This window comes from Hippoglossus stenolepis, chromosome 3 (assembly GCF_022539355.2).
Source record: "Hippoglossus stenolepis isolate QCI-W04-F060 chromosome 3, HSTE1.2, whole genome shotgun sequence".
NCBI lineage: Eukaryota > Metazoa > Chordata > Actinopteri > Pleuronectiformes > Pleuronectidae > Hippoglossus > Hippoglossus stenolepis.
The window spans coordinates 1,501,762-1,527,154 of NC_061485.1; the positions used below are offsets into that span (position 1 = coordinate 1,501,762).

Below are 25,393 nucleotides of genomic sequence, written 5' to 3' on the forward strand. Positions count from 1 at the left end.
ATGGATCCATCGCTGCTTTGGAACAGACGGACGTCGGCCATGTTCGGAGGAGCCTTTGAAATGGGACGGCCTGGTGTCCTCGTGTGACGCCATCAGCCTCTGGAAGATGCTGCCTCTGAAGTGGGAAACAAGGAGCAGCTGTTTTACCGAGTTCCCTCAAAATGTCCAAACGTTTCTCTCCATCTTTACGGCCGAGCCGCAGAAGAAGCTCATTTCGGCTGAGTTCTCATTCCTCGTATCTCTACTGCTTACTGCTAAATGACGCTGCACCAGTTCACTATTTCTATTTCCCATGAACTATGTGATACTTCAGGTCCTTGGTCCCACAGATCTGTATTCCTACATTGTAAATTGGCACCTGTCAGCTGTCTGTCACTTTCTGCCTCCTACTCTGCCTGAACTTAGTCTGCACCAGAGGAGGAGGAGGATTTTGACCACTGACGTCCGCAGAGCCATGAAACTGCCAGGGCTATAAAGACAACTTTCACTGTGTTTTCTATGTGGTACTAGATTAAAGCATGAAACAGGCAGAGAGGATGTGTCAACACTTTTTATAGCCACTGTATATGTGAGGGCGGTTCCTGTATCCGAGGAACAGTGGGTGTGAGTCCAAGGATAACCTAAAGGACACGGACACGCTGTATAAACAGGTCCAGCAGACACACTCCCACACCCAGAGCCCACCACCTTCACTTCAGAAAACGCTGACGCATCAGAACGTGAGAGCAGCTAAACAGGAACAAGACAGAAAGGGAAGAAACCGTTTGGAGGAAATGTGGTTTGGGCTCACGTGGAAGGAGCTTTCACACGGAAACACGGATCCGGACATGTTTCTGATAACTTGTGGACATTTCTGAGTTTGAGACATGAAACAATGGTCCCGAGTCAAACCAAAGACATCAAGTGCAAACCAAGTCCGATCCAGCCACCGGACAAACAGCCATTAGCAACATGTGCAGCTGCTTTAGAGCCAAAGATTTAAATCACACTTTAACATTTAATCAGGTTAATGTCGACAGCACATTAGAAAAACTAAGAATGACGCCGTTATTAACATGCTGTCACTAATCTGTTCGTGTCATGATCTGCATCCGGAGGACATTTTGTGTGTGAATTGTCTTTATTGGACTTGATAGACAGAATTAATTGTATTTGTTGCGAGTATTTAACCTTAAAACAAAGATGTTCCGTCCCTTGGTCTTTAGGGAAACGTCTGTGAGGCTACGACCTGTGATGAACACTGTCCCTGATATTGAATTCCCGTTCCCTGCTGGTGTAAACTCCTGAATGTGCGGCTGTGCGCTCCTGGCTTTGCCTCGCAGTGATAATAATAACTCAGGGAGGCAGACGGTGTGTAGGTCTGATATTTAGACAGACAGGGGTGACTGACGCTGCCAAACGACACAGCGAGACAGTGTCTGCCCTGAGGTTAGACCAATAAAATAAAGAGTCAATTTGTTGGCAGTCCCCCTCCCTCCATAACTGTGAGCCTGTGTCTCCAGACACGTCCTGTTGTCACAGACACTTGGTGGAAATCTGCAGTTTGTTTATAAGACTTCACACCGATGGGGGGAAATGGCAGGAAATATAGAATATTCATGGTTTGGCTGGAACATGGTGTCGTGGGATGATATTGGTCTCTCACTATATGGTTGTAAATATCACTCACACTGCCCACCGGTAAATTTGAGCTTTCACCATAAGTCAAACTACAGGAAGAGCTTCGTTGAGGCAGGTGTGAACCATGTTTTTGACGTTTGGTGATGGACAGAGATCTGAAATGTCCATCGTCCTGTCCGCAGCACTGTGAGACACGAAGTTTAATCCAGTCCTGTGTCATTTGTCTGACTGGAATCAGTGTTTGTGTATTTTAACGTAGTCATAATGACATTTTATTCCAGCGGTGTGTTTCCATGGAAGTCTGTCATTTCAACAAGAATCAAAGTGTCTGTGAGACAGTAATTACAGACAGCGGTGCTTTGTGCTGAATGCTCACATGCTCACGCTGACAATGTTCATGTTAAAGTGGTTTTCTCAAAGACTTTCATTTAAAATAAACGTCTGTTAAGAACGAAAATAGATGATTGATTAAATGTGATGCAGAATCACGCTCTGCATGTAGCTGCCGCAGCCCTGACATGTGGATCCTGTGCAGGAGGTGAAGCACATGCGTGTAGCTGCCGGCGGTGCCGAGCCACTCCTGAGGGCGGGTGGCGGTCGCAGCTCAGTGTCAGTGTCAGCTGTCAATCATCACGTCTCAGCCTGTTTTTATATCATCAAATAACTGATTCAAACCAAACTGATCAGAAACACTTGAACAAACATCAGTGAGATGAGAACGATGTTTTTGTCCCATATCCCATCTGCTAACATGGAGGAGGCCGCGTTTATGACCTATACTGCAGCCAGCCACAAGGGGGCGATCCAGATGATTTGGCGTCACTTTTGGAAGCTGTCCTGTCGTCCATCTTTACTTATTGTCTATAGTTAGCGTGCTGACTTGAGTGGAAGCAAAGACGTTACGGAGCCAAACAAGAATGACTTTTGTGTTGTTTCTTCACATCTGTCGACAGGATTTGATGAGTGGACGAATAAAGTTTGATGATGAACTTGTGTTTCTGATCGATTGCTGAGTAAATAGTCACAGAAACAACGTGCATGATCTGAAGTCAGCTGAATGATGGGAGCACGTGACAGAGGAACAACAGTAAACTGTGTTACAGCAGCAGAGATGTTTCACACTGAGCTTTAATTTACAATTAAAACAAACACGAAGCTGCTCCTGAGCCTCGTCTGAGCCGCTGCTCGGCCGCCAGTCGCTGCTACTCACATCCTTCAGCTGTTTAGTCAAACTGACTGGATCAGGTTGATTTTATGTGTGATCCGTGACAGCCTCATATTATCCAATCACTTCTGTTCATCCATCACGCCCTCGCGGCGAGCTGCACGGTGTGAGACACGGATCGAGAGCAGAGCAAAGACCAGTAAAGACAGACGGAGAGGGAAAGAGAAACACTGCATCAGAACAGCAGCTCCTGTTACAAACCACCAGAGACTCCACTCCGCTGCCAAAATATCCAGATCTGAACCCGAGCTCTGTGGCTGCTAATTATTCCTCGAGCCTGGTCCAAACTAAATTTATGACACGACGCTGGCGCTGCTTGTGGCATCAGGAATTAAACTGGCAAAGAGTCTCAGAATCAAACCCAAGGGCCCCTGTCCTCCAGCAGAGGAAGGGACATTAAAAAGTGGAGGAGGTAAATGTTCAGAAGGAAAACAGTGACAACAATCACAGCTAAAGACCTGTTACATACATACATACCCAAAAAGCAAAAAATGCAATAATCTCCATAATTTGCAAATCAATGGAGAGAGATCTGATTGCAGCACCAGTGTGTCCAGCTCCATCCTCCCCAGTTTGCTTACGGGAGCCACGGAGGTGCAGACGCTGCTGAATCCTGTCACCAAACACCAAATTCATCCCAAAGGATACGCCAGGATTTTATTTGCTGATTTTATAGCTCAGCTTTTATTTCTATGAAGACACATATTCTGTTAAAAGGGCTAAATGATCTTAATGCTAATAAGGGGCTGATTCTCTGGATGAGAGATTTTCTTTCCTGCCGTCCACTGAGGGTCAGTGTTGGGTTCTCTCACCTCTTCTCTTTTCTCTTTTTACAAACAAAGACCTTGAAGATCTTTAAATATCTGGATCACCAGCTGAGATCCTCTGGGATTACAGACAATTTAATGCTCACAGCGTCTTTACCTGAGAAAAGTCTGCAGACTTAGTGTCAGCAGGAAGATTCTGGGACTTTTCTACATCAGCCTTGATCAGGATGTTTTAACGTTCCATCTTCCTGCCTGGTTCGGTCGTTTGGACTGTAAAGCCAAACATAAACTTTCCAAAAGTGTACTGATGGGCAGTCAGAGCTCACCCGTCCGTGACATCAGAGCTCACCCGCCCGTGACATCAGAGCTCACCCGTCCGTGACATCAGAGCTCACCTGTCTGTGACATCAGAGCTCACCCGTCCGTGACATCAGAGCTCACCCGTCCGTGACATCAGAGCTCACCTGTCCCTCAGCTGGTTAAGGTGATAATGTTTTTGTTTGTCTGTATCAATGAACAGTCAAAGTCATGAAAGCTTTGCAAACTCATGTCTCTCTCTCTCTCTCTCTCTCTCTCTCTCTCTCTCTCTCTCCCTCTCTCTCTCTCTCTCTCTCTCTCTCTCCCTCTCCCTCTCTCTCTCTCTCTCTCTCTCTCTCTCTCTCTCTCTCTCTCTCTCTCTCTCTCTCTCTCTCTCTCTCTCCCTCTCTCCCTCTCCCTCTCTCTCTCCCTCTCTCTCTCTCTCCCTCTCTCTTTGGGGGGTGGTACTCAGTGTTGGTGGGGTGTGTGTGTGTTTGGTGCCACGCAGTGTAACAGTGCGTGTGACTGAGTGGTGGACAGAGCAGGAGGAAGATTAGTGTAGAGATCTTGTAGTAAAAAGCGTTCGGACAGGATGACATCAGGTCCTGATTAGGACTGGAGCCCCAGTCCTGCCCCGGTCCTGCCCCGGTCCTGTCCGGTCCTGCCCCGGTCCTGCTCCGGTCCTGCCCCGGTCCTGCTCCGGTCCTGCCCCGGTCCTGCTCCGGTCCTGCCTCAGTCCTGCCCCGGTCCTGCCCCGGTCCTGCTCCGGTCCTGCCCCGGTCCTGCTCCGGTCCTGCCCCGGTCCTGCTCCGGTCCTGCCCCGGTTAGCTGCAGGACTCCTCGGAGCACCTGCAGGCTGCTGTGTGACTGCGAGGGAAATATTTTCCCTGGACTTGGTTCAAACTTTGAGGGGAAAGAGAAAAAAACGTGGGCAGCGGCATTACGCCATCCGTGCCTCTCTTGGAAAGAAGTGGGATTTAAAGAAGTTCCTTACAGGACGTCCAGCAGAATGGAGCCGTGCACGGTCTAATGCGAGTCCGCTTCCCTGAGCCTGCTGGCGGATCCCTGCTCCCCTGTCTCCGTCTGGATCTCTGCAGCACCATGGTTCTGACGCATGACGGACGGGACAATCAAGACTCTCAGGATTTGTTTCTTCAACCACATCTTCACTTTTACCACCTGGCTCATGTCGACAGTTCCTTCTAGAGAGGAGCCTCGCTTCTCCTCCCGGTGGCAGAGGACCCTCAGAGGATGAGAGACAGGACGGGGATTCTGAACAGACTGAGCGTTATTACAATGACGGTTTGGCCAAAGGCAAAAGGGTTTTAGGATGAAACTTGTGAAGCGTCTTTGTCTCCTGCTGAGCTGCTGGACTCTCATTTACCTGCACCCCGTCCTCGGTTCACTCAGCCGGAGCAGGCCGACCGAGCCCCACCACCGGTACCGGCTCGGAGAGGCAGCGGAGAGCGCGACAGGCGGCACGGACGGAGAGCAAGTCCCCGGGAGAACCGGCAGTTCCACCCTAACACCCGGCAGACAACCGGGGGCCGGGGCGTGGAGACCGTCCCCGCTTGTTCCGGCGAGGATCACGCGTATCCGCGCGAGTCCGCCGTTAATCAAGGCTGAGTTGACTGTTGTAAAAAGCGCAGGCACTGCAGTGACATCCGCGTCCCTGCGCAGCGGGGCCGTGCCGGTGAACCGTGCACAGCTGCAGCACCGGGACCGAGCAGGGAGCCTGGGGCGCAAAGAGGCTGTGCGCTCCTGGCTGCCCGGAGGAGATGCTCGCTCCAAAGCGCACGCTCCCGCGGCTTTTAGCGCGCATGCAGCTGTGAAAGGAGTCAGGACTGCGGACGGAGGAGGTGGAGGCGGGAGCTCCCCGGCTAGACATGTGGGGAAAGCTGCTCCAAGTGCAGCGAGAGCAGCCGGAGCGGCACTTGGAGTGCGCACCGGGGATCCACCGAGAGGAGCCGCTCCGGTGCGCACCGGGGATCCACCGAGAGGAGCCGCTCCGGTGCGCACCGGGGATCCACAGAGAGGAGCCGCTCCGGTCCGCACCGGGGATCCACCGAGAGGAGCCGCTCCGGTCCGCACCGGGGATCCACAGAGAGGAGCCGCTCCGGTGCGCACCGGGGATCCACCGAGAGGAGCCGCTCCGGTGCGCACCGGGGATCCACAGAGAGGAGCCGCTCCGGTCCGCACCGGGGATCCACAGAGAGGAGCCGCTCCGGTCCGCACCGGGGATCCACAGAGGAGCCGCTCCGGTCCGCACCGGGGATCCACAGAGAGGAGCCGCTCCGGTCCGCACCGGGGATCCACAGAGAGGAGCCGCTCCGGTCCGCACCGGGGATCCACCGAGAGGAGCCTTTGTGCAAAAGCAGCCGCATGGTCAGAAGGCGGCTCCGGTGGCGCAGCGAGGATCCAGCTACAAAACCCTGAAAGCGAGCGACCGGGAGACGCATCCCAAGCAGCCGCTGGTGATTCCTCACGACTACATGCTGTCTCTGTACTGGTCCCTGTCCAGCGGAGACCTGAACAGCAGCGCTCTGCACGAAGCGGGTCTGGCCAACACCATCACCAGCTTCGTGGATAAAGGACAAGGTAAACACAGCCTCTCTGAGTTCATCCAACTCTTCTTCTTCTCTTGATGCTCTGTGGATCCTCTGGAGCTAAGTTTCTAGCTTCATTGAGCAATTTGTGTTTCTAAATCACGTTTTAACTTGCTGGTAGTTCTGGTTCATTCTGAATGATGAAGATTAAACTTACAAAGACAGTGATACATTTTAATTATTCAGGTAAAGCAGATGGAATAAACCAGATAAAACCCTGGAAGTCCACGTCCGTCTGAGGACACACTTCTCATTGTCATTTGCAGCATCACAGTCTGAAAGTGCCTCTGTAATGAGGTGTATCACCTAATGACTGTAAATACTTTGGGTTTGACAGCAGCTTGGCTGCAGCTGAGAAGCTGCTGTAACTGAGGGATGAAAACTGGTAAAAGAGTTGGAGACACCAGGAGCGAGGGCAGAGAGGAGGTGATGGTGCAGGATCCAGGGAAAGGTTAGAGGAGAGGGATGAGACCTGATGCTGAATGAGGAGGAGGGCATGGAGATGTGAGGGAGAGGACTAGAGGTCAAACCCCCGTCTAAAGGTCACTAGAGGAGGGCGGTGCTGGGAACAAGACCTTGTCCAAATGTGGACATGTCTGGGGATCCATGAGGAAGAAGAGCATCTGGAGGGGAGGCGAGCAGGTCAGCTGCTGGTACACTGAGGGAGCGATGGGAAAAGAGATGCTACTCATAACTGAGCTGGAGTTCAAAGCTGCAGGAAGCTGCTGCGAGCTCAGAACTATCACACATCAAATGTCTCTGGCACGTGGAGCAGCTCAGCCTTCGCTCTCTGGAGCTAGATGTTCAGGTTGATGCTCAGAGAAGATAAAACCAGCAGCAGGTTATCAGAAGTTAGCCTGGCTACATAATCCAGTTATTAAGGCAGCATTCCCAACGGATTATGGGATGTGGAGTTACTTACATATTAAAACAACCACGTAAACAGTCAACCTCGGCCTTTTTTCCGTTTTCCAATATAAATATTTTTATTATCCTGCTCCAGGATAAAATCTCTTTTTATAATGATTTTCTGAAATGATGGAGAAAATGAAAAGAAAGTTACTTCCTGAACCAGAGACGTTCTGAAAGTGACATCATTACATGAATTTAGTGAAGTGTGGGATCATTGGTTTTCTGTACATGACAGATTCCTGTGTTTCTTTGTTACTTCTTTGAGACTCATGTTTCCAGCTCTGGCCTCATTAGCATTCAACTCTCACATGATAAGGATGTTTTCTTTACTGCTTAATACTAGTGAGAAACATTTTGGACTGGAAATCAAGTCTGAGGGGTGTTTAGCTACACGCCTGTGCACATGCATGTAGCTTGTGTGTATTTACAGCGTCTCATGTATTTATTTGTGTGCGTGCTGTTGCATGTTGGTTTCTGTAAGTGTATGTGTGACTGTGTGTGTTTCCAGCCATCTGGTCACTGGTTGGCAGCACTGCTGCTTCACGGCCTCAGGAGGGTAAATAAACACTCCTCATGACCACAAGTAGGGCGGCCCCCCTGTGTAATGTTATCCTTACGGTGTAAAACTGTTTAAAACAATGTTTAAATGACCAGAGTTTAATGTTTCTAGCTCCACTAAAGGTTTACATTTCAAGCACTTAATGTACTTTTAATTTGGACTTTATTTGTTTAGCGTGTTCTCTTCAAATCGCCGGTGACCTCCTCCGCATGTTGAAGGTGTAACTGATGACCTGACACGTCTCTCACTCGCTCACATTAACTCAGTTCCCCCTCTTCGTCCTTCCTCCCTTTTTTCTTTCTTTCTTTCGTTGAGTCTTCTCTCGTTTGCCACGTTGCTTAAACGTCCACCAATGAACCTTAGTCTCAAATTACACATTGCTCGCCTCACGTTAAACACATGAATGAAATAAGAACGACTACCTAATGAAGACCATGTGAATTCAGGCTGTATCCACACCAAAACATTTGAGTTTTAAAACTCATCACTGTTGCTATGGTTACGCCTGCTGTCCACACTACCTGCTTCTAAGGTCGTTTCCTCTCTGAGTCTGAAGCTTCGTGTTTGTTCCATGTTTCCTCTGATCTGTTAGTTCTGGTTTCACGTTGTAATTTAGGGACTAAAGAATTCTGTCTGACATACGTATGTCCTGTGGTCATCACCTACGTGGGCGGAGTCTACCTATACTTGACTCTGATTGGTTTGTAGACGGCATCTCACGGGGGCGTGTCATCAGTTGGGGGGGAAGTAGTCTTTCTGTTTGAATGGAGGAAATGAATGAAGCGCTTCATCTTGTTGCCAAGGTAACATCATGATGGTATCACTACCTTCAGGCGCAGTACTTTACACTACTTCATGTTGTGTTTGCTAACAGCTGATTTTCACTCAGCTTGTTTTATAACGCGTCACCAGCCGACATGCTGAGGAGGCGATCTGTGACAGTTCACACACACGTGCACATGGAGCTTCAGGTCCACGATAACAAACCTGATGGTCCTGGTCCTGAGTCAGGGCTGCAAGTTCAGGATCTGAATATGGAACATGTCACTGTGGGGACATAATGTGAGAGACTTTTCTAGTGGTTTCAGGAGAAAGGCTGCGGTTATGGTTTGGGCTACACATTTACTCCTAATGGTCAGGGTTGAATCAGCGCCCCCTACAGGAATAGTGAAACAAGTTTGCATGTGTGTTTGTATTGTGTTTGCAGCTTCCTGTAGAAGTGGTTTGAGCACAATAAACTATAATAAGTAGATCAGTTTGTGGTACGTGTGTGAATCAGTTATTGTTCTCTTTATCGTCAGAAAATAACAACAAATGTTGAAACAAGCCCAATGTGATGATTCAGATGTGCAAATCAAGAAAAGCATAAAATTCCCACTTTTGTGAAGCTTAAACCAAAAAATGGATATAAAATAATCACAAAATTTGGATTATTTCTTTATCAAATTTATTGCTGATTACTTTTCTGTTCACTGACTTCCTGCTGTTTTGAGTGTGTGCCTGTGTGTTTGTCTGTGCGCCCACATTTACATCTGGTCCTCTGAACACGCCGGCCTGTGTTTCACCCCCGTCGTGTTTGCACCTGCACTTTTTATGTTACACGTGCGTCTGCGAGTGATTTTACTTTTCTGTGCTCGTCCACTTCTCCGTGTTGTGTTTCCCTTCCTGTCGGTCTGACTCACATCTCTTTGTCTCTCTTGTCTCAGATGAGCGCGGGCCCCAGCTGAGGCGGCAGAGGTATCACTTCAACATCAGCTCCCTGGAACGAGACGGGCTCCTGGGGGCCGAGCTACGCATCCTGAGGAAGCGCCTGTCTGACCCCCGCAGAGCCTCAATGGGATCTACGGGCGCAGACGGAGGCAGAGGAGGAGACGGGGGTGGAGGAAGCTCATCCCCATGCCTGAAGCTGTACACCTGCGCCTCAGGTAAACAAAAGGCTGCTGTGCTCCAGACTAAGACCACTGAGGAGCTGCTCGGCAGCAGATGGGAAGTGTTTGACATATGGAAACTCTTCAAGGGCTTAAAACACCAGCAGCACCACCACTCCCAGCAGCTGTGCTTTGAACTGGAGGCTCTGGAGCACAGAGGCGGCCGGCCCATGGATCTGCGCACGCTCGGGTTCGCACGGCTCGGCCGGACCAACAAGGAAAAGGCCTTCTTCTTGGCGTTTGGCAAAAGCAAGAAGCGTGACCTTTTTTACAACGAGATCAAAGCCCGGTCAGGTCATGACAACAAAACCGTCTACGAGTACCTGTTCACCCAGAGACGAATGCGGCGAGCTCCTGCTGCCCGGGGGGCTAAAAAGCCTCTGCAGCAGCCGCAGTCCATCCCCCAACACCAGGTGGTGAAGACGAGGCCGCGCTGCAATCGGAAACACCTCCACGTGAACTTCAAGGAGATGGGCTGGGACGACTGGATCATCGCTCCGCTGGAGTACAACGCGTATCACTGTGACGGCGCCTGCGACTTCCCCATCCGCTCGCACCTGGAGCCGACCAACCACGCCATCATACAGACCCTCATCAACTCCATGGACCCCGAGGCGGCGCCGCCCACCTGCTGCGTCCCCACGCGACTCACCCCCATCAGTATACTCTACATCGACTCGTCCAACAACGTGGTGTACAAGCAGTACGAGGACATGGTGGTGGAGGCTTGTGGCTGCAGGTAGCAAAGAAAGGCGAGAGACGACGAGAGAGAAAGACACTTCCTGCCCTTCACTTTAAGAAACGACAGATTTGTTAACGCTGAGGGAGAGAGTTGTTATTTCAGCTGACGGTGACCGAACTCACTGCTCAGCAACAGACACTATCCTTCACTCTCAAGTGGTCTGTCAGGCTGCATACCGAAGACTGTGGGACACTAAGACTAAACAGGGAGAGATAAACATGGAGGTGTTGCTCTTTAACGCAACACTCACTGAAACATGTGTCGTGTTGTTGTTGAACAAGATGCGTCCAAGAGACCGAACAGAACAGGCGGCTGTTCACATCTTTATCGCCCGCTCTATTGTATTTTTTATTCCTCTTCAGATTTGTATCTTCGACTGATCTCGGTGTAAAAAGTTTGTTTGTAACAGAAATGCTATTGACACATGATTGAATTATACTCAAAAATGCCCTTTTCCAGCACTTACCTGCCGATGTGCCTTTGGCCTTTCACACACGAGGAGTCGTCCGAGCGCCTGATCCAAGACTTTTCCAATAAAGCATGTGAAGAATGTCTGATGTGTAAATAAAGTGATGAAGTGCTGATCTGACCTGATACAAATGTGGGAAAGTTGCATAAAATGCTCTTCAGAAAAACAGAGAAAGAAATGTGTAATTGACTGAGCTCCAAACTCCTCTATCAGTCTGAACCTGCGTGGACTGAAATATCTGAGGAATTTAACGTTTTCAGATGCCAAGTAACGAAAGAATGTTTGGTTTGGAACGTCAGCGTTTCATTGGTTTAACCAACAGCTGCCGAGTTAGGTGAAGAACATTAGTTCACACGTATGGAAGAAGTTTGTCTGTTAATAAATTTCATCCTTAGATTTAACATCTTGTTTCTGTTTCTCACTTTTTAAATGGTCAGATTTGATGATTCCTGTTTGCCGTGGTAAAACATATACTCTATATAACTATAAAATGTTATACTGTGTATATAAATATAAATAAGATAAATGTTTAACTTAGTGATCAGGACCGAGCATCAACGTTAGAAACATATTAGCTTCACAAGCTACATCAGCTTCGACAGACCAGTTGATCAGGATCACTGCTAGACAGGTTAATAGCTTTACAAGCTAAGCTAGCTAAAGTAGCTAAGTCACAGCTGGTGATAAGGACCAAGGTTTATCTAACGTTAGCAAAACATTAGCATTACAAGCTAAGCTAGCTAAAGTAGCTAAGTCACAGCTGGTGATAAGGACCAAGGTTTATCTAACGTGAGCAACATGTGGTTAGCTTTACAAGCTAAATTAGCTAAGGTCTGCATTATCTAACTGAATATGCTCTATTTGCATACAATTATATTATATGGAAAATCCATATTCAAACTTCTTGTATCATGTTTTCGACATTTTAGATGTTTTTTAACATCCTATAAATCAGAATATTCTGTCGGCAAATATATTTCTGACAGTAAAATGTTCAATAAATCAGATTACAGACATAAATATAACTGGAGAGTTTGTTAAATGTCAGTTATACTGGAGTGAAGGTTTTTGAGAATATAACTGAGAGAAAACAGCCTTGAAATGTTCGTGTTGTGATTAAATCTACAGAAACTGTCAAATAAAAAGAAGCGAGCGTATTCTGGACGTTTCTCTCGTCTCTGAGCAAAACGCTCAGGAGCTAAATGATCCAGAGTCTGTAAACGGACACGAGCCTGAGAGTGTTTTCGTCTGCAGCGTTTTGCATTAATCAACTTGTTTCGGACGGTGACACGAGCGAACACAGGATCTGAGGGAAGAACAACAACTGCACCTTCATTGTTGCTACGTAACAAACACACCAGCAGAAACACGCCCGGTGTCAGCGGCGAGCACCTGTCTGCTCCAGCTCCGCAGCCATTGGACCAAACCATCTGCTCCGAGCCAGTTGTTGCTCTTGGAGACGGAGTGATGTAAGTATTTCCTTTAATCAAAGCTGAGGTATGCCAGTGGTATTGCCCCCCCCCCTCTAGACCTGTACTGACAAGGCCGAGGCCGGAGGAGACGCTGAGCAGGACTGAAAACATACGATACTTTCAGGAAATTTTACATTTGTACCAGGACAGACTTTAATCTTGGGAATATCAACACTGTTCAGTCTTTTATTCCGACAGCAGCTCAGGAGGAGGAGGAGAGGAGGAGGAGGAGGAGGAGGAGGAGGAGGAGGAGGAGGAGGTTACACATTCAAAAAACCTCTTCCTGCTGCTGCAGCTTTGAATGATCACTTCTCCAAATGTAAACTTGGGATCTTGTTTTTCTCACGTCTCTGAATTAAATAAAAACTGTTTGTGTAAAGCCTGTGATTTATGGCGCCTGTGATTTGTGTGCCCGGCAACAATCAGCTCATTCTTCTCAGATGCGGGAAGGAACCCGTTCACTCAGACCTGACAGACCCAAATTTAGCAACAAATGGCCGTTACAGATAAGAGGTATCCAGTGTTTTTACAGCCTGAGACCGACTCACAGAATTCACCTGGTCGTGAACGTGTACAAATATGACTCCAGCGTTAAAGTAAGATGTTCCTTCCACTAAGTTCACTGGAGTTCTGTCCAGTTCAATCCTGCTGACTAACAAACAAAGTGAAAACATAACCTCATTGGTGGACGGAAGAATAACGAAGGGACGTCAAAGGAAAAAGTGACAAAGCATGAAAATATTTGAAAAGGACAAATTCATGCACACACATACGTCTGATTTTGAGAAAGATGAAGCCGACACCTTGGACCTTCAAGCTTTTATTAAATGACATTTTAAAACAATCACAGTGGAAATGTTTCAACGGTCTATTTCTAAATCCTCTGAAGAGTCGAGAGTTCTTCCTGAATCGTTACCGAGTCGTCGTCTGTGCTGCTGCAGCTCCGTTGAAGGAGTGGAGTTGTTAAACGGACTTTATTCCCCACAGAGAGAACGTCTGGCTTTAATCATCACACATTTCCACACATTATCCCATCTCAGACACACAAATGATTTAAACCCATGTATGATTTATGGTGACTGATGTTTCCTATGATTTATGACGCAGTAAAATCACATTGGTTTGACAGGAGAGGAAACAAAATTGGGAGATTGACTTCATGATTTGTTTTTTACCTCTTATCACAGACGGAGAAACACAATGACTTGTTTTTATTAATTCTCCTGGAGGAAATAAGACGTAAAACTTTACAGCTGCAAGTACACGTGTATATAAAATACAGTAATTTCACCATTTCAGTTTTATTTTGTATCTTTATGTGGTTTTGTAGTCGTTGCCTCTCTGTGGTCATTTTACGTCTCTACTTATTTTCTGTCTATTTGTGTCATTTACACTTTGTTCTGTTTCTTTATTCTCATATAGTTTCTGAAGTTATTTTGAATCTTCGTGACACTGACTCCTCTCTGACAGTCTGCTGCTGCAGCTGGTCGCGTCTGGATCGAGTCCATCAAGTCCGGTGTGGACGTCGGAGTTCTGATCTCAAACACACAGATCCGGTTTGTCTAATTCCTGCAGGAAACCCTGTGGCTCATTGTGTTGTTGTCGTTCAAAGGCCACTCTCTCCTCGTTCCCACCGGGGGTTTCCCAGCACAGCCACAGACCAACAGGTTGCTTCTCAGCATACCTTTATTACGCAATACACACGTGAACAAACATGAATTAATCTAAACAGAAATTGTCCAATAACCTTTTCAGGTTGCTCTGTGTCCTCCCCCCATGTGTCTCTCAGCTCTGCTGCTGCCTTCTGAACATGAGGACCAATCAGCCCTGCGCTGGTTAGTCCTCTGGTGCAGGTGGAGCTGTTATGCTATTATAACCTTTTGGAAAAGCAGAACAAGACTGAGGCTCTTGACGAGCGACCATCACCTGCTCCCGGCTTCATTCCAATATATATGAAATATTAGAAATATTGGCGAACTCCGCCTCAGTTTTAGGTGAAATTGTTAATTACTTGGTTAAGATTGGAGAACGTTCATGGTTATGACAAGAAGAAATGTTGACTCGTCCATCATCCAGCTCCTCGTTGTAGCTCCGACAGCAGAGATGAAAACAGAAACAGTTTCATGTTCAACAAATCCCAACAAGGCCTCGTACCAAAGCGCTCACCACCAGCGCCACCAGCGCCCCACCTCGGTTCTCCTCGGCCCTTTGGCCCAGCGGAGCTCGTAATCAGATTATGTTGAACTCTGCGTTTTGCCTTCTCCAGCCCAGAAATGTGTAGTAAAGCAGAAACATGGATTGTTTACACGTTTCGGGTTTCTTGTCGCTGTTTGTGGCTGAACTGTGGCAACGTGTCAGACGGAATCCAAGTGGACGGGATCAAGAACCGGGCTGAAGAGGCCTATTGTGGTCCGCCGCTCACATGTAATCAGAAACATGTGCAGCGGGGAAAGGGACGCTTGTTCAACAGGGCTTAACTTCATTCAACATAACTTTAATGGTCGCCCTTATTACACCATTTAACAATGATGTTGCGGGAAGGCTTGCAAAGTCATTTGTGTGTGAGTGTGTGTGTGTGTGTGTGTGTGTGTGTGTCCCATGTGCAGCGTACACACAAAGCTTGTGTTCCCACCGAGCGCTCCAGACCTGAACAACCTCGTCCAAGGTTAGTTCCACACACACACCACACACACACACACACACACACACCACACACACACACACACACACACACACACACACACACACACACACACACACACACACACACAGAGAGATAAACCCTAACTCCAAAAAGTAGATAATATGCAAATAAAAGCCACACACACACAAACTTTCACCCGCACACGCCCACATTGCATGCTGGGAAACACTTGTAGGTGTCGTGCACGGCGTGCCAGATAAAACGTCTCTGTTTTTATTTCAGCAGCTTATTGGCTCGGCCACATGATCAAATTCCTCCGTAACATCTGTCAAGAAAAACAACCACTGCATTTACTGAAGAGTGAAACACGGGTCAGCTCGTCAGGGTTCGGTCTGATCGCAATAAAAACACAAGGAGGTTTGAATGGAGACGTGATGAAACACACTGGACACGTATCAAGTGTGTGTGTGTGTGTGTGTGTGTGTGTGTGTGTGTGTGTGTGTGTGTGTGTGTGTGTGTGTGTGTGTGTGTGTGTGTGTGTGTGTGTGTGTGACCAGAGTATTAATGTAAAGTCTACAAACGTCTACGTTCAACATCTCAGAGCAGCCAAACACATTTTCAGTTAAGTTTTAACGTCCATTAGTTAGTGCTGCGCTACTGCAGCTTCATCCTCCTCCTCTTCCTCCTTTTCCTCTTCCTCCTCTTCCTCCTCTTGTTCTTCCTCTTCCTCCTCTTTCTCCTCCTCCTCCTCTTCCTGGAATCATATCAAATATTCTGTAGTGCTGTGAGAACAAGTTTCTCTTGTCAGTGCTGGAAATCATCCGATTGAGAGTTTTGTGTTGTGCACGAAGACACAGTTTGTCTGTTCGTGTGTGTTCACGTGTTGAGTGTGAAGCAGCAGCTCACCACCGTGTGGCGCTACCTTTAGAGGAAGCGTCTCTCAGTGTCTGCAGCTGAGTCCTGAATCTTCTGCTGCAGGCCCGGAACATTCACACATCTCTCTTTCACCACCTTTTGTGACAATTCACATTTAAGGATCTGCGGCCTGTTGCTGTGACTGAACTGTAGTTTGATCACAAGTCAACACAAACTGAAACAACTTGGTTTTACACTGAAGTCGTCGTTTTGTTCAGTTGCATCATCTACACTGATTGGACGGGGAACAGGAACGCACCTGTAACGTGCCAAACATACACAGGAAATAAACATGGCCGACATGATGGCGTCTGCAGGTGGTGTAGGTGGGCGTGTCCTCGAGCTCCACACCCAACTCCACCATATATGGTTACGTCTGGTTTCAAACCAGCAGCTCATACAACAATGGATGACGTCGCGGTCGGTTGACGCTCGGTTGGGACCAGTAACTTCCTGGAGACTCCACCACCCCACCCTCACCCCCCCAACCCCCCAGTAAGACAATTATTTCCTCAAGTTGCTTTCCTCTTTAGTATTTGTTCAGATTAAACTTGTCTAAGTTAATATTTATCAGGTTTTCATTCGTCAGATAAAGCTCATGTTGTGTCTCCTGTCTCACTGTAACACAAACTGATTTTATAATGTTTATATTTCTTCTTGACGTTTCTGTCAGAAGTGAAAAATATGTTTTAGCCAAAACACACAAGATGTTTGACATCTTTAAAAAAGTGATTTCTGGAAGAGCCGAGTGTTTGAGCTGTGGTGATGATTCACTATCAGGGATGTCTCCTCAACACCTGGTAATGATAATGGTTCACAGAGGTGTGTGTGTGTGTGTGTGTGTGTGTGTGTGTGTGTGTGTGTGTGTGTGTGTGTGTGTGTGTGTGTGTGTGTGTGTGTGTGTGTGTGTGTGTGTCTGTGTGTGTGTGTCTGTGTGTGTGTCTGTGTGTGTGTCTGTGTGTGGTCATGAAATCATGGATGAGGCGTCGTCCTCTCCTTCACTGATTGTGACATTTTCTCAGGTTCTGGTTCCAGATTATTTTATTGGCTCAAAAAACACACATTAAAAACACTGTAAATAACGAAGGAGAGTTTTACTCTCTTATCAGTTTTCAAATATTTAAAAAGGGAGGATTTTACAGTAAGAAAGAAAGAAAGGTAAAGACAGAAGGAAGTATGGAAAGTGAATCCCTAAAGAACGAAGGACAAAGCATTGAGACTGATTCTGTGTTGTTGGGATATCACTCTTGGTTTTGTGCGACCTGAAGAAACCATATTTGGAGAAGGCTTCACTCTCCAGACCTGGAGTCAACGACCACTTAATACACAGTCTGTGATTTGGATTGTGTGTTATTTTAATACAACATGAGTGGAAGCCGGGGACAAATGTCCCCACATTGGGAAACGATAAAGTGAATCTTATACTTCTGGAAGGAGGAAAACATAATTTGACTTAGTTGTCTGCTGTTGTTTTTACTGGGAGCTGCTCAATACTTTGTTTAATCAGATACAAACTGAAACTGACGTTGTACATATGGATTATTCACTTAATATCAGGCCAAATGTTCACATGTTAAAGCTTAAAATTAGAGAGTGGGAGAAAATGATCAGGATGAACTTCAGGCTCGTTGTGTCCAGATGTTTTTGTGTCTGTTGCAGTCGCAGAGTTAACGGATCTCAGTGTCTCAGAGTCTCACGTGGGACAAGTGTCCCTTTTTTACTGCTAAACTCTCACTTCTGCTGGTGTCCGTGCACAAAGTAAATCACTGCTCGGCAAAACGCTGCAGATAAATCCTGGAGCCGCTTCACCGCCGTGTCTCTTACACTCTGCTACAACAGAGTTATGGCTGCTTGAGAAAGGACCGAGACGGATCCACGCCTCCGAGTTTCACACTCACACACACACACACACACCACACACACACACACACACACCCACACACACACACACACACACACACCTCACGCCTCCTCCTCGAGGAGCAGAGAGGAAACATGGGTGGTACGAGCTGTGAACAGTCTCCAGTCACACTTTCTCTCCATCAAGGCATTCCAGGAGAGACTGATAATTAGTCTGTTTCCTCTGATTTGCATCCTCAACCACTGCTCTGTGTGTGTGTGTGTGTGTGTGTGTGTGTGTGTGTGTGTGTGTGTCTGTGTGTGTCTGTGTGTAAATAAACAGCACCTCTGTCTGCAGAAATGTTCGGTTCTGTTCAGTTTCTTTGCTCGTTTCTCTACGTTTGTGTGTTCAAGCCTCTTCTGAAGTTTACGAGTCTGAAACTGAGACAAAGCTCTGATACACACGTTCACGATCTGGTATCTGGACGATGTGAAGGTGCGGCCTGTTTATCTCTCATTTCTATTGTAACAATCTCATTTCAGATTTGAAATCAAAACAGAAACAACAACATTTTTACTCTCAAACGTTAAACCTACGATATATCCCTTTGGCCACTAGGGGTCTCTCAATCAAAACAGTGACAAGAGACCTAGTTTGATGACGTCAGGAAGCAGCGAGGGATCATGGGAGTTGTACTCACCGTTTCTTGTCCCACGATTTTCTTGGGTTGCTCGGTTCCTCTGTGCATTTGCATTTCACTGGGAGACTTCCAGCAACAGAACGATAACGAACAATCCTGACGAGTTATGAGCGAGCAAACCAAGCAGTGGAAGGAAAAGGCTCCAGTGGGATTCGTCAGGTCGTCCGGTCGTTTGCCCCCGAAGTTCTCTCTTTGGACGGACCGATGTTTGTTCAAGTTTCTGATCAGTTTGGTTTGAATTAGTTATTTGATGAAAACGGGCTAAGACGTCATGATTGACAGCTGAGACTGACTCACGATTGGTCCGGCGTGTGTATGGGCGGGGCCTCGATACCACGGCTCCACTACACGATCACTACTCAGACTCTGACCGCCAATGAAGACATTGGCGTCAAGATGGTGGCGCCCGAGGAAGTGGAGACACGTGGTTGATATTGCTCCTGTGTCACATGACTCTTTCGGTCCAATCGTGATCGAGTGATCACACCTGCAGTAGAAGTTTAATTAGCTCAAGATGGGTAATGACTCTGAGACTGTAGAACCACGGGAACATCCAAGTCAGCAGTGTGGGAACATGGTGTGTGTGTGTGTGTGTGTGTGTGTGTGTGTGTGTGTGTGTGTGTGTGTGTGTGTGTGTGTGTGTGTGTGTCATCGTCTGGCTCTTGTGAGTGTGTCCATGTGTGTGGGAGAGACGGATATTTAAGCTGCATTACTCGACTCTTGAGCTGCCAAGTACCTGTCGCCTCGACTTCGACTTCCCTCTCTCCGTCTGTTCCTCCTCAATACAGCCAGCACCTGCAGAAACACACACACACACACACACACACACACACACACACACACACACACATTCACCTATGAAAGATGTGCATAGAGACACTCGCTCCAGTCTCGTCTACAGCGGATACGTTAGGGCCACATGTTGGTGTCGTCCGTCTCCCGCAGGACGGACTGACCCCAGCGTCTGTCTGGTGTCTTCTCACTCTTCACCTCCCTTTCTCTGTCTTTATTTTTCCATTTTCTCAGATTAATAAATATGGTACTGTGTCGTCCGTGCACGTTTCTAACTTCTGAATAAAAGCCGTGTGTTCCCTCTGTGTCATGAGTCTCAAACATGTAGCTGTTGATTAAACTGTAAAATAGGAGGTTGGGATTATTCTCTGTGATACATTTTCAAAGTCTGGCACAAAGATTTTAAAATCAGATGTAAACTCAGCAACATATATCCGTATATGAGAAAGTCCTTTGTCTTATCAGATATTCTGACGGTGTAACATGATCTAACCCCAGTTAGCGTGAGCTATCCAACTTTCACTGGATCACTCTGATCCTCGAGAAAACCTAAACACATGAGGATCATCAGACAAGTGTTAAGTTTAAATTTATTTTCTAAGCTTTCAAAGGTTTGTTTTATTCGTGATGAACATGAACATGATGCTCATGAAAGTTTTCATCTCACTCAATCTGAAGAGTTGTGAACTGAAAGTATCTCATACTTCCTGTGGGAGCCGTGAACTAGGTCAGCTGACCTCTGATGCCCCGCCCCTCAGCCCGAGCTCACGTCCCGTCAGGCTGGATGATTTTCAGATTGACCACCGGGGGGGGGCGACCCACGTCTGCTGGTTCTCCAGGCCTGCCCCTGAGAAACAACACGAACTGAGCTGTCTAGATGTTTGAATCTCAGCTGATCCAGACCAGTAGTTTACACCTGTTTGGCTTCAGGTGTGGACGCACGCTGCCAAAAACATGCTTCAGCTCCTCAGAAAGGCCAGAGAGAGAAACACCTCTGGATCTGATCTGATCCAACATGGCGGCGTTCACTCCGAACATCCTCTGCTTCACGTGCTCGTCGACATGCAGTCTGTTAAAATCACCTCAGCGCCGGTCGCTTCCTCTCAAACATCCCATGAATGCATCGTTGTACATCGGCCAACTCGGACTCCCTCCACGTCGAAGCTTCTCGCCAGCACAACGCACAATTAGATACACAAACATAGACGGTACGCAGCCTCGCGCCCACACAGACTCAGCTCCGGACAGGACTCTCCCACTCGTCCCCTCTTCATAAAACACTGTTCGAACCACGTGGAGCTGGCACGCTGCAGTAAACGCAACGCAGCCACACACACGGCAAAATAAATATCACCGCAGGGTGGCCTGCAAATGTTATGAGAGACAACGGGAGGAGAGGACCCCCGCGCGTGTGTGTGTGTCTGTGAGTGTGTAGTTTTTTTTCCCATTAAGACATCTTTGTTTCCATTTTTCTCTACATGTATGTCAGAGGGTGTGTGTGTGTGTGTGTTGTGTGTTGTGTGTGTGTGTGTGTGTGTGTGTAAATAATAATAATGTTATATGTATATGTTATATATAAGTATAATATATTCTATAATTCACGAGCGTGTGGTATTTGAAGTGAACTGTTCCTTTAAACACGCACCACAACCTGCTGAGTCACACTTCTACTCCCCGTCTTATTTAAAGGTGGACGAGCACACCCATCATTTTCACGTCTATATATACTGGGAGGTGTGGCGTGTGGGCGGGGCTGTCGGCGTCCGGCCCACACGCCACAGTTTCCTTCAGACGTTCTCCACGTGGGAGCCGAACATTTAAAGTGTAAAGTCACAGCATCCGGCTCCATCTCTCTGTCGTAGCTTCTATGTTTCAGGAGCCTTTTCTCCAGCTGTCTCAGTTTTATAGTTTGGACTCAAACTCAAATCTTTATCCAACTGGTTCACTTTAGAATATTAAAAAACAACTTGAGCTCTTATCAATCATCACTGATCATCGTAACTTTGCTGACTGAACTGAACTCCTGACCTCCTGGGACACACATCCTGAATGTAAATGTTGTTTCAGTGAATTATTAAACTTTTTCTTTCTTTGTCCGCAACTGAAACACTTTGTAACTTTGTTAGGAAAATTGTTTGTTTCCTTCTGTTTTCATCTGTTTGTTAGTTTGTCTGTTAGTCAGCAGGATTACGCAAAATATACTGAACGGATAACCACGAGATTCGGTGGAAGGATGTGGTTTGAGTCAGGGAACACGTTCAGATCAGATGTCAGGGCGCAGATTGAAGAGGGTTTATTTATTTATTTTATTTTTAACATTTTCTTCAGTCAATCAAATTTTGTTTATAAAGCCCAAATTAACAAATCTCTAATTGTCTCACAGACCTTAACGAGACGAGTGTGTGGAACAGATCCTAATAAAATCTAGATCTAGTGAATTAAATATGGATCATAAGGAGACTGTCGGGCTGTTTGAGTGACATCATAGTTATTATAAGACACACAATGAAAATGGACATGAATTAAGAGTGTTGTGTTCATATTTATTATTCACAACCACTTTTATAATAATATAAAACAACGAACGAGTCTTTAAATTCATTCACATAAGACATCATAACTCCAAGAGTAAAATAAGTTCAACTTAATTTGTACCAAAGAAAAAAAACTAAGTTTGAGGATTTATGCATGAATCACTTTTTGTGGCTCTTTCATGTCGAGAATTTTGATTGGACATAAATGTGCAGAGAAGCCTCCGGTTGGCACAGTTTCACTTGCAGACTCAGTTTGTGTCGTTGTGTAACGTCGAGCTCTGATTCAGTAAATCAAACCCAGAGTTCTGGTTACATCTGCCCACATGCCCTCTTTGTTTGCCGACCTTTAACCTCATTAGAAGATTCCATCTCTGCTTTCTGTAACCGAACCGCAGCCCTTTTGTTTCTCTCAGCTCAAATGTGACCATTTCCTGATAATATAATTTCATAATAATGTTTTCCAGCTTTTTCTGTTCAGCCATATTGTCTGCATCTTCTTTTGTCGTTGCTCCATCTTTTACAACCCTTAAGCTGCACAAAACCGCCATCAAAGATCCTTTGGTATCAACATGAAAAGATTTTCCTAAGCTTCTGCAGAGTCGACCGGAGCTGCGACCGTACAACAGAGTCCATGTGAAGTCACTTAAACGCTTCATGCGGACTCTCCGGATGTTATTAATTAACTCCTGTGTTTGTGGTGACAGCAGCATCGCTGGGAGAGACGTCGATTAAAGACGACAAGTCCAGGAAACCGAGGCTGGAAAAACAGAGGAAAAACAAGAAACTGAAGCCGAAGACACAAAAAGTAAAGTGATTCAAGCCGAGTTTCTCCAAAATAAAGACCCAGGTTTAGTTTTGTTTTAAAAGCAGCATCAGGAGCAGGTGGAGGTGTCAGGAAACTGAAGATGTTTCTAAGATTCAACATCAACAGAATATTTTAACTGTCGACGTCGTCTCAGGAGCAGAAATGGACAAACAGCTAATTCAACACACGTTTGAGGAAAATGTGTTTGTCATCAACTCAAGTTGAGACAAGTTCGTCAAGAGAAGATCAAGACGACAAGAGGAAAGAAGATGAGATCGAATCAGATGAGCTAAAACGGAACAAGACAAAGTAAAATAAGACAAAATACAATCACACATAAAAATGTAAATCCTCGTGTTTCCAAGTTGACGTCTTCGTCTTCTACGTGTACGGCTCCTCTTCTTCATCCTGAGATGTTTGTGTTCTTCCAGTTCCACGTCCGTCACGTGTTAGAAACCTCATCAACACGTCCACTCGCTCTCTGGGAAGTTTGACTAGGCTACAGGAAAAGTTCCAGAACAAGAGTTTTGGGTTCTCAGATTCAGAACATTTCAGGGAGATATCTTGACTTCAGAAAGTAGCAAGATTTTCCAAATCTTGGTGGTGGGACTCGTCCGTGTCCGTTTTCCTTCTATACCTTCACCTTCTCTAAAGAGTTGAGGAAACGTCCTGGGACAGATCCTGTCTTCTTCCTGTCGGAGGCCTCAGCAGACGCCTGCACAGAGGAAGTGATGGAATGGATGTGAGACTGAGAAACAGGAAGAGTTTCTGATTCATAATGAACCTCGGAGCAGACGTGTGAAGACGTAAGACGTCCTGAAGGAGGACGCTACAGACGCTGAAGTCCATGTTGTCCTCTGACATTACCTGCTTCACCTGCACAGAGAATATCAGTAACATGAGGTCTAATTGAGGGACTGGCAGCAGATATTTCATCCACATCATTTTAACGATGCTGAATTCCCCTTTCACCTCTCCACGACGCCATCGGGGCTCGGCCGCGGTGCCAGCACCAGGAGCTGCGTTAAACGTGACACCGGCGTGGCACCGATACGATAACTTCCTGTAGTTCAGCGAGGAGAGAAAGTTAAAGTACAAAACGCTTCCTCTGGGAGCGTTTGCAGTCGTATCAGCCGTCAAATGAGCTCCGCTGCTGCTCATATTGGGACTTGAACAGAAAACAGGTATGTTTTGTTAAAATTTTATTACATGTGGCGCTGGTGTGAAACCTAAGCCTGGTGGGTAAATATTGAGTTATGCCATTTTCAACAATGCGCTCCCATTACCGGCTGAATAACTGCCCAAAGTCCATGTACACAATTATGTCACTTCCTGAATGAAATGTGGCCGGCGTGCCCCAGAGCCTCACAGTTCAACCCAGTCAACGAAATATTGATGAACGTCCGGGACTCTGACGCCGCTTCACCGGTACAGTGGCAGCCGTTTCTCTTTCCGGCGCTGCAGTGGCTTTAAAACACCCGGCGTGTGAGGAAGGGTAAAAGTTCAGCATGAGCGAGCCGTGAAGGAAACACGTGAGAGCAGCCGCAGGTCTGCAGCCGCTGCAGCGACTGACTTCATCTGTAACTGTGACCGTTTCAGAGCAGAACCAATCGAGCTACAATAACTCAGGTCTGAGTGAATCATGTTTAAGACGAGTGAACTCTGGCTCCATCACCGCGGGGAGAATGGTGGCTTGTGGGAAATAAGTTTCCAAAACCCAAGAATTAAAAAAAGAAGAAGAAGAAAACTTTTCCTGGTGGTTATGAATGAGTGTGTGTCGAGTTTAAATCCACTGACGTGTCTCAAGTGAACCAAGACAAACTCGTCTGTTATTTACAGTGAGATTATTTGATTTGTGGGCTCAACTTAGAGAGGAAGAGGGGAAATTACACAAGTAAACACACACACACACACACACACACACACACACACACACACACACACACACACACACCAGCATCATCATGATTTTTGGCAAAGAAAACAAGTCATTCCCAAGGTTTTTCCATTTTCTAGTCAAACAGCATTTGTTTTGGTTGGCCTTCACACACTGGTACACACACACACACACACACACACACACACACACACACACACACACACACACACACACACACACACACACACACACACACACACACACACGTTCACCTTCTCCCGGTTGATCTTTGTGTGTTTTAGTTGAAAAGTGATTTTTGGATTTTCATTAGTCTGGATAATCAGCGTCACTTCCTGCTGCTCTTTTCACAATAAAAGCTTCACATGGACCAATCACACTGACACACTTCCTGAAAAGAACGAGAGGGAACGTATCATGTTTGTCGTATCTACTGTAAATAAAGATGGACGACATGACAACTCCCAAAAGTAAAGCCAAAGTTTCTCTATCTCCCCCTGGTGTCTGGTAGTGGTACTGATATTCTCAAATATTCACTCTTCATCAGTTTCTTACTCACGCACGTTCTCTTCTCTTCTTCATTTCCTTCGAGAACGTCCTTTTCAGTTTCTTCAGTGGCTCTGGCGCTGAGAGTGGAGAGCTAGTTGTCTCTTATAGCTAGCTGCTAGC

General features: G+C 46.6%; 2 protein-coding genes across 2 annotated transcripts; both read left to right on the forward strand.

Moving 5' to 3' along the window:
* Positions 1-4,640: 4,640 nt before the first annotated feature.
* On the forward strand, positions 4,641-6,387 carry LOC124851533 (guanine nucleotide-binding protein G(s) subunit alpha isoforms XLas-like). Its single transcript, XM_047339295.1, has 2 exons — positions 4,641-6,294; positions 6,378-6,387. Exons 1-2 carry the CDS (start codon positions 5,240-5,242, stop codon positions 6,385-6,387), a joined length of 1,065 nt encoding a protein of 354 aa, XP_047195251.1. The 5' UTR covers positions 4,641-5,239.
* On the forward strand, positions 6,154-11,456 carry gdf5 (growth differentiation factor 5). The gene is made up of 2 exons (XM_035152330.2): positions 6,154-6,507; positions 9,693-11,456. Exons 1-2 carry the CDS (start codon positions 6,402-6,404, stop codon positions 10,655-10,657), a joined length of 1,071 nt encoding a protein of 356 aa, XP_035008221.2. The 5' UTR covers positions 6,154-6,401; the 3' UTR covers positions 10,658-11,456.
* The last annotated feature ends 13,937 nt before the right edge of the window (positions 11,457-25,393 follow it).

What these genes read in the sequence shown, in the direction of transcription:
- LOC124851533 (XM_047339295.1), top strand. Translation starts at nt 5,240, where the DNA reads ATGAAACTTGTGAAGCGTCTTTGTCTCCTGCTGAGCTGCTGGACTCTC.
- gdf5 (XM_035152330.2), top strand. Translation starts at nt 6,402, where the DNA reads ATGCTGTCTCTGTACTGGTCCCTGTCCAGCGGAGACCTGAACAGCAGC. An exon ending in CTTCGTGGATAAAGGACAAG is followed by an intron (nt 6,508 to 9,692) that starts GTAAACACAGCC and finishes CTCTTGTCTCAG; the next exon opens with ATGAGCGCGGGCCCCAGCTG.